The sequence below is a fragment of the Cryptomeria japonica genome, chromosome 2 (assembly GCF_030272615.1).
Source record: "Cryptomeria japonica chromosome 2, Sugi_1.0, whole genome shotgun sequence".
NCBI classification, from domain to species: domain Eukaryota; kingdom Viridiplantae; phylum Streptophyta; class Pinopsida; order Cupressales; family Cupressaceae; genus Cryptomeria; species Cryptomeria japonica.
The window spans coordinates 417,398,115-417,417,597 of NC_081406.1; the positions used below are offsets into that span (position 1 = coordinate 417,398,115).

The window sequence follows — 19,483 nt, forward strand, 5'->3', positions numbered from 1 at the left end:
CATTTTCTTATTTTCTTGTTTTCTTTGTTTTCCTTTCTAGTTGTAATTTTGTAAATATGTTGTTCTTCCCCCAAAAATCGGTTTTGTGAGAGATTTTCCCCTTGATATGCAATTTTTGAATTGCAATGTCCTTCCCCATTTTCCCTCTTTACTTGTATTCGGGATTTTAAATCCCGATTACAAGTTGGCTGGAAATCTTTGTTCTTCCCTTACGGTTAAAGAATTTAACCATTTTTGGTTGAAATTCCAAGTTGAAAAGATGTGAAATACCCTCCCTTTCAAATTCGGGTTTTAAAAACTGGATTGCATGTTGAAAAGGTTCTTTCCATTTTCACGAAAATGACATTCCCGGATTTTCCCCTTTCTATTCATTCATGTTTCCCATATCCGTACTTTCCATTTTCATCATTTTCCGCAAGTCTAATTTTCATTTTCCATCCATTTCTCCATTTGCAAATTTACAAGTGTACTTGCATTCGGGTTTTAAAAATCCGATTGCATGTATGTTCTTTCCAACTTGTATACTTGCAAAAATTTCCCCATGATCCGAAATTGGTCAAAGCCAAGATTTTCCCATTTCCATTTATTTCCCCTTTTTCTCTGACAAAATCGTGAAGTTCAAGAGTTGAAGTTTTTCCCATTTGAAGAAGGAAGAATGTTACTTGCAACTGAAATTGATGTTGCCTTAACACTTTTAAGTCTGCATCACAGTATTCCAGGTTTTCAATCAATGTCAGACTTGGCGTCATCTCCAATTCCAAAAAATATGAAGTACAACTATGACAAGTATTAGAACGAAGTTGCACCTTCCCAAGTTTTTTCCCCTTTGGATCGTATCAGAGATACAAAAATAGGGCACGTGGATATGTCAGAGTTTGTCAAGAGGGTGAAAGATCCACAAAATAACAACATGCAGCGGCTGTTGGACAGCCATATCCATCATGCATCTTCCTTCCCGGTGGCTGCCCTAGAACCTGAATTTGTTCTCGCTTGCGCCCATTATTTTGACAAGGAGACAAGAGTCATCAAAAATGATGATGGTGAAGCAATAATCCGTCTTGATGCAGATACAATCGAGAAGGTCTTCAGAATACCTCCCGCACCTGTTTACATGGAAATCTCCAAAGAAAGTGCAGCTGAGTATTACGCAAAGAGAGAAAAAGATTGTAAGCAACATATCAACAGGTGGATCCAAGAGCCACGAGCCTCCTTCTCAAGGTGGGCTAAGTTGTACTGCTGTGATTTCAAATGGGAGATAGGAGACACCATAACCCTTCTCAGCAGGATGATGGGCCTTGAACATTCTAATGTTTTTGAGCCCTGGATGTATCAGTTCATCATGTTCATAAGGCAGTCTCATCATATATCATGGGGAGAAGCCATCAACGATGCCTGGTGTGAACAACTTGCAGCAGTCCCTTCCACCATGACTTTCTACATGAACTCATATTTGGTATATTTGGCAACATCACTTAGACACTTTCCAGGTCTTTCTACCAAGGGTGATCGCTCACTTATACCAGTTTGGGAATATTATGATCAGTTGCCTTTGAGACCTAGCAGACTGCGTTTCAGAAGAGTCCAAGATGCATTCTTCGATTACTTCATGTGTCAGTTTGACAGAACTCCGAGGAACAAAAGGGTATCAGATGAGGCATGGGAAAGGGTGAGCGAGTATGGATGCTTGATCCTACAGTTCCCCACCTTTACCTATATGAGAATCGGATGCTATAGTGGTTAGCCATATATGTTTCCTAGATACCCAATTGATAGGATCATTCTTATGGAGTTGGGAAGACAGATCATGGTTGTCCACACTTTTCAGTCTGTTAAACACAAGCTGGAACGGGGATCTCTACAACAAACCCATTAAAAATTGGCCGGTATTCTCTTGTCACATTTGTAAAAGCTAAGGCCATGGAGATTGAAATGCAGGAAATTAAACTGAAAAGATTTAAACTTAGAGCTGATTTTGATTACAGGGGTATGAAGGAGAAGATCAAAAAATCCTTTGTGCACGTGCATCGCATTGAGGATATCTGGATAGATCTCCGCACAGAGGTCGAAGTTCTGAAGATGGATTACTGCAGGCTCACTGTTGAGCATATTGTTGATTTGAACTTGGTAGACATCCCACAAGGGATGATTGACGATGGGCACGTACTTGATCCTGAATATATTTCACGAAGGGTTGAGGAAGCTCCACTTCCTTTGATCCAATGGTCACACAAAGAGTGTGTATCCATCCTTGAAAGATTTTAGCCTATCTTGGCTAACACCAACACATGGCTGAAAAGTAATGCTGCTAGACTCATAAAAATCAAGGTTGGAAAAGAAGATGATTCTACGGGGCCTCTTGGACGTAAGTTTGAGATTCAGGTTGACAACAAAGAAGGTGCATCATCTTCGGGCACAAGGATCAAGTTGTGAGTTAGTAGGGCAATAGTGCTTCTTCCTGAGGAGATGACAGTTTGTGGGAAGGAAAAATCACGTTTTCATGTTCAGGTGGTTGATCTAGATAATCTAGAAGAGGGGAAGCAATCTGATGATGCTCCTAAATCTCCAGTTTCAGACTCGCCTCATGAGATCATTCCCCCAGTTTCTATTGAGACGCCCCTTTCTCCTCCGGATTTGCTTGTGGATGAATCTCCTCAGAATATCATTCCCATTTCAGCATACGAGCCCCCTCATGATCATCAACAAGAGAGTGTGTTGGAAGTTCCTGAAGATATTCCTACTTGCATCCAGCTGTCAGAAATTGATACTTCCACTTCTGATTTCGAAGAGTTTATGAGGCAATCTACATGCCCATTGGTAACTGAGAAAACCGTGGTCGCTGTCCAAACAAACATTCCTCCCAGGATGACCACGGTGATTCAAACAGAAACTGCTTCTCCTTTGCCTATAGCTGCTACTGAAGGGGAGTTGATGACTTTACCTCCATGGCTTAGCTCTTTTACTCCAAAAAGGAAGAAGCAAGAAATCTCACCTGATGCATATGATTATCAGCAACTAAAATAGTCCAGATCCAAGGTTGCTAAGAAGGCCAAGACTATCTCCAGAGTAATTGTTGACAGTAACAAGATGAAGGTAGCTGAAATTGTTGAACCCATTGCAGATAAGACACTTGAAGAAATGTCAGCTGTTGATTATAAGGTTACAAGGATAGAATTGGGTAAACAAACGCATGAGGTGATTAAACATGATGCTCAGTTTTCCGTAGCTTTGTTGGTACAATGATGTGATGAACTTCTAGCAAAGAAAGACAAGCTAGAAGAGGAAAACCGACAACTTATGGCAGCTGTTCATAAAATCACAAAACCTGCTATTGAAGGGAGTAACTCCATAGGTTCTTCCGGTTCCCAAGAATCAATTCGTGGAGTGGAAAGGGCTGCTCAGAAGGTACAAGCATTGGATTCTTGGGTTGATCAGCTTCATGATCTATGTGCACAGGTGATGAAAGACATTTTTCAGATGATTTGTAAGTTGGAAACCATTGAGGAGAAACTGGATCAGACTTCCAATACTTTCAAAAAGAATCTGGAAAGTGTTGAAAATAGTTTGACAATCTGGCGTACCATGCCTCAACGATAGTTAAGTGTTCTACAGGAACATGCCATTATCTCTTCCAGGGTCATGTACTTGGAATTTGAAGAGCTTCTGGAAAACAAGGCCCTTGTTCTTAAATCCGTCATTGAGGAGATCAGTGATGCAACGAGATTCCGGGGTGAAGTTTTCCGAGATATTGTCTCACATTGTGAAAGGGCTTCTTGCAACATATTAAGTCAGGATGGAGAGCTGATTCCAGAAGAAGAAGTTCTTGCTGATTTACAGATGATGATTCATAATGAATGGAGGAGCGAACAATTTTCGACCGCTTCAATTCAAATGTTGATGAAACACCAAGTCTTTTTGCATGAAATCCAGTCCATCCTAGATAAAAACAACTATGCGATCGTCCGGTGTCATGATACTATCGTGAAGTCTATGGTTGTTGCCAAGAACATCCATGAACCGGATCCTGAGGAACTACAAATGATCATCGAGAAGTTTAAAGGATTCGTGTCTTCACATGCTGCAAATTAAGTGTTTTTAAACACTTAGTTGTATTATTTCCACTTTTGTAATCTTTAGTTGTAGTTTTCCTTTCGACAAGTTACATGTAAAAATCTTTTTGTAAAATGCAAGTTAACTCATTACTTGCACTTTTGTAATTACATGTAAGGCAACTACAGGTTGTCTTCAATTAGGACTGTAGTTGGAATAAGTCTTTGTTAGTTATTGAAGTCTTAGTTAGTTATTGAATAAGTCTAGGTGGTTGAGAGAATCTCTCAAGTTAGTTAGGATCCTCCCACCTTTTTCTCAAGGCTCCTCTTCTATAAATACTTGAGGGGTCTATTGTAATTTTTATCTTTTGGAAAGCAAGCAAAAACTCTGCCAAATTTACAACAAAAAAGTCTTTGAGCTTTCATGTGTAAATTCAAGAATTGAAAGGAATAGAAGAAAATTGCTCAAGCTTTGAGTCTTTGTGCTACATACTTGAGTTTATGTTCTATATTATCTTTCTTGCAAGTGTTTCTTAAAGAGCTTAATCACATATGATTTGTAGTCTTTGTGTTGCAACTAGTTGAGGTTAATATAGATTAAAATAAATATTTTGTTGAGAGAAGCTGTAAGTATTTGTGCTTTCACTTGTTCTTAGGAGAATTTAGGAGTAGATTTTGTGAGAAATAGCTATGAGTCTTTGAGCTTATACTACTTCCCATTGTTTTAAGTAGAAAAGAATAAGATATTCCAGTCTTTGAGCTGTTATAATTTGTTCTAGATAGCATTAGTATAGAAAATGGTAGATAGGACTTCACATAATCAAGTCTTTGATCTTGATATTGCTGTCCCGTCCCGAAGGAAGTGACGGAAGTCTTTGAGCTTTCAGGAAACTTCATTTCCTTTCTCTCATTTCATTTTGAAAGTGGTTACTGCTGTTTATATCAAATTGCTATCCTTTTCTGTGAAGAGAAAAGAATATTGTTTTTCTTGAAAGAAGAAGAAAGATTGTTGTCCCATCCCATTTTATTTTCAAAGTTGTAGTTAGATAGGGGGAGCCTTCCCTTAATTAGGAGAGTTTTACTCACATGTTGTGGTTGAAACCACAATTTTGTATATTTTCCCAAGTGTACAAAATTTTCAACCAACACTAAGATAACTAGATGACCAATAGAAACATTACATTATTTTAATAGGGGCTCCATCCCTCTGTACTTCGACAGAAACTTATCAGAAATGCTGCCCTTGGACTCCTACAATATTCCCTTTACTTAATAGGAGTTAAAATATAATTATGTATACTAAATAATAAGGGCGCGAATAGTAAGAGTTGCCTTTCTCAGGATTCTGATAGCTGGATCTGAAGGGAATATTTGATGGTTAGGATCCTCAGAAGTTTGAATGAATTGAGGATATTGGAGATTGGACAACTAATATTGGGGACATGGCTGTGAAAATGCATTTTTGTACCCTCCAAATCTGTTGCGGATCAGATCCAAACTGCTGTTAAGTTTCAAGTATGAACATCTAGTTTCTGTAATCAAACAGCCTTGGACATATGCAACTTAGCAAATTTAAATTATTTAATAGCTGTGATAGGCAGGATGTAATAAGTAAATTAATTCTTGAGTCTTGAGTATTATTTTTTCCATATGAAAGAAGGACTGTTTTTGTTTCTGTACTCTGTGAAGTCCTTATGTATATCATGATTATCATTGATGAAAATGTCCGGTGGTTTAACAGTATTATTATCTGAAGCTCTGGACCTTTTTCTTGGAATCTTTTATGACATGATATTGTAATGCTTCTTACTTGTTTAAGTTGAATTGCTTGTTCATCTTCATAGGTGACGATTGAGGACAAAAGAGCAAAAAAAGAATAAATCAGAGTTAATAGAATTTTATATAGGCACTTACTTTAGTTTGATATTCCACAACTCATGCTAAGCTCTCAATTTTATTTTCTCTCTATATTTTCTATTTAATTTAAATGCCTTTAAATTTGAAGAACAGCAGGGTTTTCCCCCCTTTCCAGTATTTTCTATGTTTTTTTCTTTTCAAAATTTGATTTTTTACTGTCTAAACCCCATTTTTTTGAAATATTCCCGTACTTTGGTTTCTTTTACGGTTTACCCAAAAGATTTTTGCTGTTATGATATAATTAATGGGTGGGGGTTTAAAAATTCTGATTGCAGGAGTAAGAGAAAAGGAATCAAGAATTTGGAAGACAAGAGTTAGAGATTGGCATTGGCTCAATTTTTTAGAAGATCGTTTTGTTCATTATAATATATAGACTTGAGTTTGATTTCTGTTTTCTTTCATAGTTGTAATGCTGTTTATTTCCAGTTTTTGGCTTGTGCAAGAATTGAGATGATATTCCTTCTTTCTGAAGCTCTAGGCTTTTAGTAATTATTCATCTTTGGTTTAAAATTATAGCTGTCTAAATAGATAGAAAGGCTAGCAATTCTGGTTTTTGTGAATACCCAACAAGAAGGTTCCTGGCGAGGTTGTGAATCTAATCTATGACCATGTCATAACATCTGAAGTTATCTTGCTTCTAGTCTGTGATAGAAAAAAAGAAAAAGAAAAGAAAATGGCGATCCATTGTTTTGTTTTGTCAGCGGGTGACAATTGAAGACCTGTCAGCCCCATTCATGACAACATATCATCAAGTTTCAACAACCTTTTGAATGGAGACCTTGGTTCTTACATATACTATTAATTTTCTCCAACACTGTTTTCTATACTTCTACATTTAATTTGAAATTCCCTTGTAAGTCGAAAGAACGTAAAAATAGAATAATTCTAGTTCAACTTCATTATGATTGTGATCAAACTAAATGCATTCAATTGAATCTTTAAAACTTTTTGTTTATGCTTGTAATAACTTGAAAACAAGAGATCTTGTGACAATGTTTCAGTGTTACTGTAGAATATGTGAATATAAGTTCTTATGGATATGCTTTAAATGGAATATCGAACATGAAGTCTTTCAGCAGTACTAAATGTTTTCTTGTCTGTGAAGAAATTAATACTGCAAATTAAATAGATAACTTGAAAACAAGAGATCTCGTGACAATATTTCAGTGGTTACTGTAGAATAAGTAAATATAAGCTTTATTTGGTATGCTTTATATGGAATATAAAATATTAAGTCTCTTAGCAGTATTGATTTTTTCCTCTATTTTTTGTTGCCTCTGAAGTATCTAGTACATGCAATAAATAAATAACGTACATTACATTTTTTTAACTTTTATTCCACAGAATCTTCAAAGGATCCAGACCGTTTTCCATCTTCTGTGGTTGGCATTTACCCACAACCGTCTGCTTCTGGCACCAGGCAAGGGATTAAATCAGTGTTCCCCCATTTTGAATAATGCAGATATATGGTTTACAGTGAATTGAGTGCCTTATCTTTAATCATGTTCATTCTGTTTAATTTAAAATGATGCAATATCTAAGTTAATTTAATATTCTATTTTTGGATCTGATCAACTGGCATTTGACATTTCAAAAAGAGAATATGGCATTTAATTGTGAAATATGCTTAGCTGTTACCAGAGGTAAGTCATCTTCTTGATTGCTTTTAGTGGTTTAGTCTTTTCCTACTGTCTACATGAATCTACTTTATTGCGATTTCATGTATGTAAAGAATGCACAAATAAGTGATAGCATTAAGATTGTGGATGGACTATTGACAATTTAATTAAAGAAGTTCCTTTACGGACAAGTTTATCTTGTCGTCGGGAAATACATGTTCTTTTTTCAACTTTGAAGAGTTAAAGCAATCAAAGAAGTATTGGTTTAGAAACGTGTTGATGAATGGGGGCACAAATGATAATGCCACTAAATTTTTAGCTGGGCTGAGTAGTCTAATGAAGAAGCCAAGGAAGAACAATTTGTGGGCCAAGAGTTAAATTCTTAAACATTGTCCCAACAATGATGATGATGCTTTTTGAGTTACCATGGTAGTAGAGACATAGATCCTTTTGCCATTGAAGAGTAGGGAACATGGTGTTCGATGATGAACTGAAACTTAGTCCTTTGTGAAAATCAAAACAGAAATACTGAGAGGAGGGGGGGGTGAATCAGTATTTCAAATGCTTTTAGTACAAATTGAGCCAATTAACAGAGCTGAACCAATAATCACAAAGAGGACAGAAAGTTTAGCTCGTGGAAAACCCTTTCAGGTAAAAAACCATGGCATCAAAAGCTTTCATTAAAACAAATAGGCACCAACCCAATTACAAAAGTGAGCTGCAACTCACACAAAGAGCACCAACTCTGAACAATGGAGGCACCGACCTCAAGAAGAGCTCCAATTCTGATAGTAGCACAAAGGCTCCAACCTCTTAATAGAAGAAATAAAAGTAAACTAACAATCTCTCAGACTCCATGATACTATATACAGCATTTATACCAGACTAAAAAAAGCTTTCTGCAGAGACAAAAGATAGTACATTTAAAAACTTTACAACACAAAGACAAATTTTTGTTTTTAATCCTGAAATAGCACACTACACCCTCACAATTCTCTGCGAACAGAGTATGTCTTTCTTCAACCCAATCACATTCACCCAAGAATTATCTTCAAATCAGATCTTATAATTTTCCAAACTCTCAACACATGCTGCACACAAAAATGAAACTTCTGTATGGAATTTCTGAGTCTACTAATTCACATCATTTTCTTCAGCCATATATCAATGCTAAGACGCACATCATCACATCAGAACTCTCATCACCTTACACCACTATTTTAGCTTGAAAAAAAAAATATTATATCAAATAGCCCGATCATCTTTCAAACAGAAACGCCCATTCATTATATCAAAAATGGACTTCTGAACAACCTTTTTTTTTCCCGTCACGTATAAGCAATAGTCTCAATATTAGTGCCTGGATATTACATTTTTAAACTCATCATGGAGGGAAGGATGAGGGATGTACGAAGAGGGTCAAGGCTGCCAACTAAGTAGGCCACCATGTTGGATGCCTAAGTTCTTCCATCAAGGCCAAGAGGGTCAATGTTCCGCTCTTGGGCTTAGTTCGGTTAAGCTGAAAATTCCAGTACATTCCCCCCTACCAGACCTACCTTGATAAGTTGGTAGCAACACAAAAGATAAGGCATCGATAGGAAAGTAAGACCAGCATCCTGCTAAGTAGGCCACCTTGGATGGGGTCTAAGATCTGCCACCAAGGCCAAGAGGGTCAATGTTCCGGTCTTGGGCTTAGTAAGGTTTGGCTGGGTCACTCTTATCATGTCCTATCCCAAACCTAGAATAGGTTTAATATGATTATAGTTAAGCAGAAATAGAATATTGATTTACATGTTCTAATTGACAGCATTAACAACTTAATTTGTATATATATATGCACTTGTGTTTTTTATGCGATGATTACAAGGCTTAAAAGTCAAGAAATTGTTGGAAAGATAATTATTACAAGTAATTCCCTTAATACTAATCTCCTGAATTTGCATTTGTAGGGTTTAATTTGAGGCTATTAGAGTAGGGAATATTATACATATCTCTGGCAGTATTACAATCTAGAGTTACAATAATATGAACATGGAATGCGCTAAGTATAACTGAGAATGATATTGATAAGAGAAACTAGCTGCACACACTAATAGTGTGTAATGTCCCCTACTAGGGTTTGGTCAATTTTAACCATAATTAATCTATTTTCAAAGTACTTATGACTTGAACTAACTTGATTAAGAGTGAAGACTATCTTAACATGAATCAAATCTGGGATGTTCTATCCTTTCTTTAGTCTATGAAGTACTTGTTGTCTTACCGTACTAAATAATTAATCTTATTCTGATCCATTATAAATCCTTTACGTATTTATTAATTACTAATTATATGAATTATTACTAATTTCTAAAGATATTATATTAATTATAATTATTATATTTTATTATTATCAATATCTATATTCACAATCCTTATATTATTCCTTACTCTGATTATATATATATATATATATATATATAAATGAAGTAATAGTACCAATTATTTATGTATTAGCTGATATCATTCTATATAATTTATATAATAATACTAGCAACTTAAAACAATCCTAGTTAGTAATATGTTTACTGGCTGGTAATGGCAGACATATCTGATGCATGTCAGATCTGGTCTGCCACTATCATGATACTTGGTATCCTTATTGAATATATATTGCACTCTATGTTAATATTTCTATTAATATTAAATTCTGCATAGAAACATTATCATACTTCATATCGTAAAATACATTCCGATGCATACCATCAAGGTCAAGGATGTTACTGCTTGTAACTTAATAGTTCTGATCTAATCTTTATTCTTAATTAGAACATAGGCATAACTCAATATTCAACAGTTATTAGTTAATGAGTAGTTGAAGCATGTTGTCCGTGATGTAATAATCTACTAGTAACTTAATGTTCTATTCCTTCCCTAATACGGTCTGTAGTCACAACAATAACCTGTAAGTACAAATCGAACTGTTGTATACTTCTTTGCAATCGTTTGGTGTGCCAAGGGCAATTGCTCTTAGAAGAGCGACCCAACTGGAATAATAATATATATATAGCCCAGCATTTGTCAGTATATCCGATATCCTTTTCTGCTCTTTTGAGCAAGCCCATACTGGACAATGAAAACCAACCTCCAAATTCTCCACGTACTTTTTCCTCCTTATATCTTGTAGTTGGGATGAGGATTCACGTGTAAGGGACTTGATTTGTGTCTCTTCTTAACCCCATCATTCCACAATTCTTCCAATCATTGCATGTATTTATATTGGGCTTGTATACAATGATCAATACACTCATTCATTATTGTTAATCGCTGCCTTTGCTCACTAACCGTTGTTTGCTTTTGCTTGTGTCAATCGATATTCTTAAGTTGTTGCTTAGTCATTCTTGGTCGATCCTTAAATCGATTGCTTGACCATTGATAGTGTTGTTCCTTATTATTTATCGATGCCTTCCCTTATGCATCGTAATCCATATTCAAATCACATCTTTAATGCATTCGTTCTTTAGAACAACTATTATCATATGATATTCTTGGTTCTACCAATCTGGGACATATTCGATAAATACCTTCCTTATCGGCCTTCATATGCCACGATACTTAGTCATAAGCAATCGGACATTAATGTGATGATGTGTAGACGGTTTAGAATATGGATGCTACGTCAAGCTCCCTTCCGATAAGTATTTGTTTACAATTATTCAAGTCGTAATTTAATATGAATGTTTCAGTATAGTATTAATTTATTTTTTATTAGAATATTTCAGGAATATTATTAAAAAAGAATATTAATAAATGTTAATTAAATAATAGTATTTAGTAATAAAGTTGAAATAGTCATTTCTTGATAAATATTATAATAAATGATAATTGTTTCATTTAAGATGTAAATAATGATATGACAGTTCGCCCTTCCCGAAATTGGTTGTCCTCAAGCAATTGACAATTTTCTCGATTGAGTCATGTCCTAATAAAACACAATGTATACATATGTATAATGACACAAAGCATACACACAATACATTTAATACGCATGAATACATGCAAGAAAATGAAGCATTAGGCATTAAAAGTATGTAAGATAGGGATGACATGAAGTAATACACATGAAGTCATTTAAACACATGCAAAGCTTGAAGTATACATGGAACTCTTGAAGCATAGGCAAAAGTAATACTTGTAGTAATATTCACAAATACAAATAAGATATGAAGCGTACACATCACATGGAGGTGCAAAGCATGTATAAACACTCCATGTACAAACCCAATACATTAAGCATACACATGAATACATAAGACCTCAGTCATACATATGAATACACATAAGGTGTAAATCCAAAGCATATAAAGTAAGAAGCATCTACATAAAATATGGAGTATACACATGAATATACACAAGGTGTGAAGCATAGTGAATACAATTACACAAGTGAAATACATGTAACACATGAATCATGTGGTGCATAAGCAGGAGTTCACATAAGTTATGAAGCACGCAAAGTATGAAGTATGCACATAAATTCTCTGAAGCATATATGTGAGTGTATGTGGTTATAAGAGAGACACTGAAGTAGAACAAGCATATGCTAGATAGGAAGCAATTGCATGTAAAGCATATATGATACCTACACTTAGAGAATGCACATGTGGTCAGCATTCTGAAAACACACCAGGCTTGAAATAGCTATGTTTAAGATATGAAGCATTTGAAAAAGGCATATAAAATGGACATGGAATAACACATTGAAAACATATCAATCATGATGCAAAGCTAGTTCAAGACATAAAGCATGCGTTAGGGAGGTGTGTGTGTGCACAGTCATGCTGAAATTGTGATAAACATGGAGCAATCATATAATTATACATACAATACAAGTATACATGTATAAAACATACAATGGAGCAAAACACAACACACATAAATATCCACAAATTATGAAGTGTATATACATTTAAGAGAAACAAACATCAGGTACGTGAATACCCTTAAAGCATGAAGCAAATCAGTTAAATACATATCAGTCATGTAGCACAAAACCATAAGTATATAAAGTATGAAATAGCACACATGAAAACATGGAGTAATATACATAAGGCACGGACATAGTTGCAGCATTCATGTAACATACAAAGTAATATACCAATATATTGAGGCACCAAGTACGCACAGAAGACAAGTAAGGCCTGAAGAAATACATGAATATATGTAGGGTACAAAGCACATATAAGAAAGGCACTCATGGAGTGGACATGCTGAAGACACATCAAACATGAAGCAACACATAAAGACACAAGGCATACATGCAGAAAAAACACATTAGACATGAAGCAATTTTTGAATACACGTAGTGTATATATATACCAAGAATACAAGGAACATACATTAGAAAGGTGCATGATGTAATTATACCAAAAACATGACAACATTAAGAAATCCTGTAATGTCCCCAAGTAAGTTTAACCATTCACAACATCATAATTCCAACATTCACAAAGCAAATAGAAATAGAAAGAGAAATTAACATCACGATGGAGTTCAACTTAAAAACTTTACTACTAATGTAAGTTTGGAAAGGATTATGATCTTGAATAGTATGCTTTGATACCTCAGCGTGATGACTCCCTCAAGGTTTTGGATCCAAGCCCAAGCCTAATTTTAGGACGACACCCTCAAGGTCTTACATGGGTCGCTGATCTCTACCCATCTTTGGATAGACGCCCGATGGTTTTACACATGCCTTTCCCTATTCATTCATACAACCTTCTGACTACATTCATATTAAGGATTAACAATTTGTTTTTGTCTTGTTTAATTGTTCTATCTTGTTCATTTGCTAGTTACGGATAAGAGTTGGTATGATCAAGAATAAATAGTTCTAGATTCCTAACCTTAAGATATATGAATTCCAACGACTTCTTCATAAGTCGTGACTCTAATAAGAAACGCATCTTTATGTAGAGCCGTCTTCTATCAGTGATTAGATATTAATGTAATTGGTGGGAGTAAATTACATTCGCAACTTTATGTATAAACAACGACTTTATGTATAAACAACGATTTCCATGATAAACATGTGATCATCGATTACCATTTTGATCTTAGACTTCCTTAATATAGGTGCTGCCTTAATGTATGGTATATTTAAAGGATGGGAAAGCAGACAGATCTTGTTGATACATGATAGCCTCGGTAAGATAAATGATTGAATGAGAGATAAATGAAGTCTCTCATTCAATCATCTATCTCATTGATAGACTATGATAAGAATTCAGTTATCATTCCTTTGTCTGATGATTATTATAATTACTCTTTGATATGTTATTTTCGTTTTATCTTATATCAATAATCGTATGCATGATATACGATCTAGCTGTGATCATATCCCTCGATTCATATATATAACCTTGCATATAAATCCCGGTTAACAATTGGGTTCTTAACTAATGCCTAAATACCGATTAACATCGGTTACAAATCGTAATGCACAGCACACCGATTGGTATCGGGTTTATTGTTAATTGCATACACACCAATTGGTATTGGTTAATTCGATTATGGTTTGAAGAGGCATGATGAAGTAATATCTTGATCGGTCATGTATAATAGACATGACCGGTCAAGGTATTGCTTGATCTCCTCTATTTGCATATATATATATATAGATCGGTGAAATGTGGGAAGAACATCGAAATTAATAAATGCTCTTTCTCCATCTGCAACATACCATATAACAATCAGATTTATTATATTGAGAAATAACATATACATGAAAGATACAATAACATTATATATCTTGCTCATTGAATAGAAAATTGAAATACATTTACATGGTATCAGAGCCAGGTCCAAGCTAGGATCCCCAAGCACACGAGAGGTGTGGCTTAAGGGGGGGTGTTAGTGTTGTAAATAAGCCACACCCGAACCGACGATGGACTGGTCCAAGAGGGGCCAGTAGCTCAATGGTAGAGCACTCCAGCAGCATATGGAAGGTCCTAGGTTCGAGTCCTAGCTGGTCCATGTCTCAACATGGTATCAGAGCCAGGTTAAAATCGATTCTGCGGCTTTTCAATTTTGTGTTAAATTTAAGTCAAGAATATATCCAACATCACATTTCTCCAAATGCCAAGCACTATCAGATTCGAAGATAGACTCGGAGGAGGCGATGATTTCTTAGCATGGAAGTTCAGAATCAAGATGATTCTAAGAGAAAATAAAGTTGAATCATTTGTAAAAGCTGAAACCATAGAACCTGAGACTGAACCTAACAAAGCGACATGGATAGAGGGAAATGAAAAGGCCATCAAAATCATAGTTGATGGGGTGAGGAATAATATTATGCCTATCATAAGGAAACATGAAATGGTCTACAACATGTTCAAAGCACTTGAAGATGCATTCGAGATATCCAATGCAAGTAGAACCTTGGCCTTAAAGAGAGAAATAAATCATATAGCTATGATCAAAGGGGAGTTAGTCAATGTCTACTTCATGTGGATATCAGCCCTAAGGGATGAGCTAGCAACCCTTGGATATGAGATCCAAAGCAAAGAATTAACACTCATTGCTCTAGATGGGTTGCCTAGTATATGGGAAACATTCGTCCAAGGCATCAGTGCAAGGGCTAAATTTCCAAAGTTTGAAAGGTTAAGGGCAGATTGTCTCCAAGAAGAATCAAGGTTAAATAAGAAAGGGGTCAAACAAAAGAATATAGATGAAGATCTCCAAATCCTAAATACAAACTCCAATAAGAAAAGCAAGAAGAAACAATTTAGGAAAAGGAAAGGTCGTCAAGGCAAGAATATCTCCCAGAGGGATCTCTCTCATAGCCAATTTTACAGATGTGACAAATTCGGACACTATGTTGCCAAATGTTCGGGAAGAGCCAAACAACAAGCCACATTTGCTAAAGCAGGAAACTCTAAAGGGGAAGATGACTCCGAGAAGTATGTACTCTACTCAGCACTTACAAACCAAGCATCAAGCAAGGTTAACTCTTGGGTGATCGACAGTGGCTCATCAAGACACATTACAGGGTTTAGAGAAGTGCTAGACTCCATGATAGAGGAGAATGATGAGGAAGTGACTATCGGAGATGACTCCACACATCCAGTCAGAGGAGTTGGAACCTGCACCATCAAACTGAAGTCAGGCGTATCATTGCAACTTAAAGGAGTACTATATGTCCCAAGCATCAAGAGAAATCTAGTCTCTATATCAACACTAGAGGATAATGGGTACAGAGTGACCTTCATGGACAATAGAGTGTTGGTTTGGCCAAAGAATTCATCTATCAAGAAAGCTAAAACCATTGGTCAAAGACAAGGCTACTTGTATGAGCTGTGCATAGAGCCCAACCTAGCCCTAATCCATGAAACTACAGATGCTAATGAAGTTTGGCATAGAAGACTAGGTCACCTGAATTTTAGAGCTTTATCATCAATAGGAAACCTTGTCACAGGCCTACCTCAGTTAAAGCAATATCATTCAGGGGCATGCAAGGGATGTGCCCTAGGTAAAAATGCTAAGGGTGTTTTTCAAAATAGTACTAGGAAAACAAGCAAAGTTTTAGAGTTAGTTCATTCTGATGTATGTGGACCTATGTCCGTACCTTCTTTAGGGGGATTTTTGTATTATGTAATATTTGTTGATGACTACTATAGGAAAACTTGGATCTACTTTTTGAAATGTAAAGAATCAGAAGAGATCCTTAATAGGTTTAAGGAATTTAAATCACTAACAAAAAAATATTCAGGAAATAAAATTAAAACCTTAAGAACTGACAATGGGGGGGAATACACCTCAGATTTGCTTAAACATTTTTGTAAAAATGTTGGGATTAAGAGGGAGCTTACTATACCTTATAATCCTCAACAAAATGGGGTAGCTGAGAGGAAAAATAGGACAATTGTAGAAGCTGCCAAAGCCATGATTCTTGATCAGAATCTAAATACCAAAGCCATGATTCTTGATGAGTCTTTTCTAAAACAAAGCCAGATATCAGCCACCTTAGGATATTTGGGTGTCCTGTCTATATTCAAGTACCTAAGGAGAAAAGATTAAAATTAGAGCCTTCTGGAAAAAGGGGAATACTTGTAGGATATAGTGAAACCTCCAAGGCCTACAAAATCTATATAGCTAGTCAGAGGAATATTGAACTGATTAGGGATGTAATCTTTGAAGAAGACTTAGCCTTCAAAAGAGCCCAAAGCTCAATAGAACCCGAAGTCTATATCCCTACTCCTAGCATAGATGACGATCCTGCTCCTGAGCTTCAGAGTGAGAGTCTTGAGGAAAATGAAGGTGAAACTCAAAACCCACCTAGAGAAAATTTCAAGAAAAGACCACTATGGGCCACCAAAACTGTAGAAGAAGCTCAGAAGTATGCTGCCCCTTCAGGAACCTTCAGAGAAAGCAAAAGGCCTAACAAACTTACCAACTACGTTGCTCTCATGAATGATCTTTCAAAAGATGAACCTACTAATGTATCGGATACACTTAATCATCAAGTATGGAAGAATGCCATGTTTGAGGAATACCAATCCATTATGAAAAATGATGTTTGGGAGATTGTTCCTAGGCCAGTTGGAAAATTTGTTGTCACCTCGAAATGACTCTTAAAAATCAAACATGCTGCAGATGGCAGCATTGAGAAATACAAGGCTAGATTTGTAGCCAGAGGGTTCTCACAAAAGGAAGGAATTGACTATGAAGAAACCTTTGCACTTGTAGCCAGATATACCTCAGTAAGAATAGTCTTAGCCATTGCAGCAACAAAAGGATGGAAAGTACATCAGATGGATGTAAAGACATCATTTCTTAATGGAGAGATTGCACAAGAACTATACCTAGAGCAACCTGAAGGGTTTGAGATTCATGATGTAGAATCTCATGTATGTAAACTCAAAAAAGCTCTTTATGGGCTTAAACAGGCTCCCAGGGCTTGGTATGAAAGAATTGACACTTATCTCTCAGGGCTAGGCTTCTCAAAGAATGATGGAGATCCAAATCTCTACTATAAGCAAGACAAAGGTGATATGCTGATATTGATTCTATATGTTGATGATTTAATAATCACAGGAAAAGATCACCTCATAGATCAGTGTAAGAAAGACCTTGGTAAAGAATTTTACATGAAGGACTTGGGAATCCTTCATTACTTCCTAGGTTTGGAAGTATGGCAGAATTCTGATGGCATTATACTAAACCAGGGTAAATATACCTTGGACATTTTGAAGAGATTTGGAATGCTAAACTGCAGACCCATGAACTCTCCAATGGAAAGAAACCTTCATAAACTTAAGTAAGCAGCAGCAGAATCACAACCCTCAGATCCTACTCTATACAAGCAAATGATTGGGTCCCTGATGTATCTTGTAAATACGAGACCAGATATATGTTATGCAGTTAATGCCTTGAGTCAGTTTATGTGTGAACCAAAGGATATACACCTGGTAGCAGTAAAACATATCATGAGATACCTACAAGGTACCCTAAAACTTGGTCTCAAATATGAGAGAGTTGAATTAGGTTTACGCGGATTCACAGATTCAAATTGGGCTGGAAGTGTAACTAATAGGAAAAGCACCTCAGGATGCTGTTTCAGTTTAGGTTCAGCCATGATATCTTGGATTAGCAGAAAACAGTCATCGGTAGCACAAAGTTCCACTGAGGCCGAATACATTGCGGCCTCCATGGCTGCTCGAGAGGCAGTATGGCTGAGGAAGCTGCTTGTGGGGTTATTCGGTGAACCAATGAAGCCTACTGTTATTCATTGCAACAACCAAAGCTGTATAAAACTTTTAGTGAATCCGGTGTTTCATGACAAATCCAAACATATTGAGATTCCATATCATTATGTATGAGACATGGTAGATAGGAATGTGATCCAGTTGGAATACATTTGTACAGGAGATCAGACAGCAAATATTCTTACCAAACCACTTTCAAGGGTGAAAGTTGAGCACTTCAGAAAAGGTCTTGTTATGATTGAAATTTAATTTGCTTTGTACTCCTATACTTATTAAGATGTTTTATGTGTAAACTTCTTTGTCATGTTAGGACTTTTATGGGTTTAACCCCCTGTGTTCATGTCTAAGAGGTGACGATCTCTCAGATAATGAACACTTGTATGTAGACATTATAAGGTGACGATCTTATGATGTTCAAACCAGTTGTCATTTTGGATCTCTGGTATGCCATGGATGTGCCATGATTGTGTTGTGGTAAAACATTTGGATAAAATGTTAGTGGACATACCACAACTTGGATAAGCTAAGAATTTGACTATTCTCATTTATTTATTCTTAAGTATTGCGTGTTTAGGCAATACTAATATCACGTGCTTAGGTGATATCTTGTCATCACAAGTTGATGTGATGAACTTTTGTGTCACGCGTTTAGGTGATACTTCATTTCACGTGCTTAGGTGATATGATTTCCTGTATCATATGATTGATGATACTTCATATCACATGTCTAGGTGATATGATTCCTTAGAGAGTAAGATTCTAAGACCATCATGAGAAATGTGATACTAGATATGTTGTCTTTCATTTATCTTCCCTAGCTAAGAGGGAGTGTTGATAGATGATAGCCTCGGTAAGATAAATGATTGAATGAGAGATAATTGAAGTCTCTCATTCAATCATCTATCTCATCGATAGACTATGATAAGACTTCAGTTATCATTCCTTTGTTTGATGATTATTATAATTACTCTTCGATATCTTATTTTCGTTTTATCTTATATCAATAATTGTATGCATGATATACAATCTAGCTGTGATCATATCCATCGATTCATATATATAACCTTGCATATAAATCCCGGTTAACAATCGGGTTCTTAATTAATGCCTAAATACTGATTAACATCGGTTACAAATCGTAATGCACAGCACACTG

The 19,483-nt window shown here is 35.9% G+C and overlaps 1 protein-coding gene across 4 annotated transcripts in view; it reads left to right on the forward strand.

Annotated features, from left to right (window-relative positions):
- The window catches only part of LOC131062006 (uncharacterized), a 334,716-nt gene that overhangs the window by 131,819 nt on the left and 183,414 nt on the right, over positions 1-19,483 (forward strand). For all 4 annotated transcript variants that reach the window (XM_059216662.1, XM_059216661.1, XM_059216660.1 and 1 more), the window contains exon 7: positions 7,308-7,383. In XM_059216662.1, the coding sequence (XP_059072645.1) occupies positions 7,308-7,383 (76 nt within the window). The remainder of the gene's footprint in view (positions 1-7,307; positions 7,384-19,483) is intronic.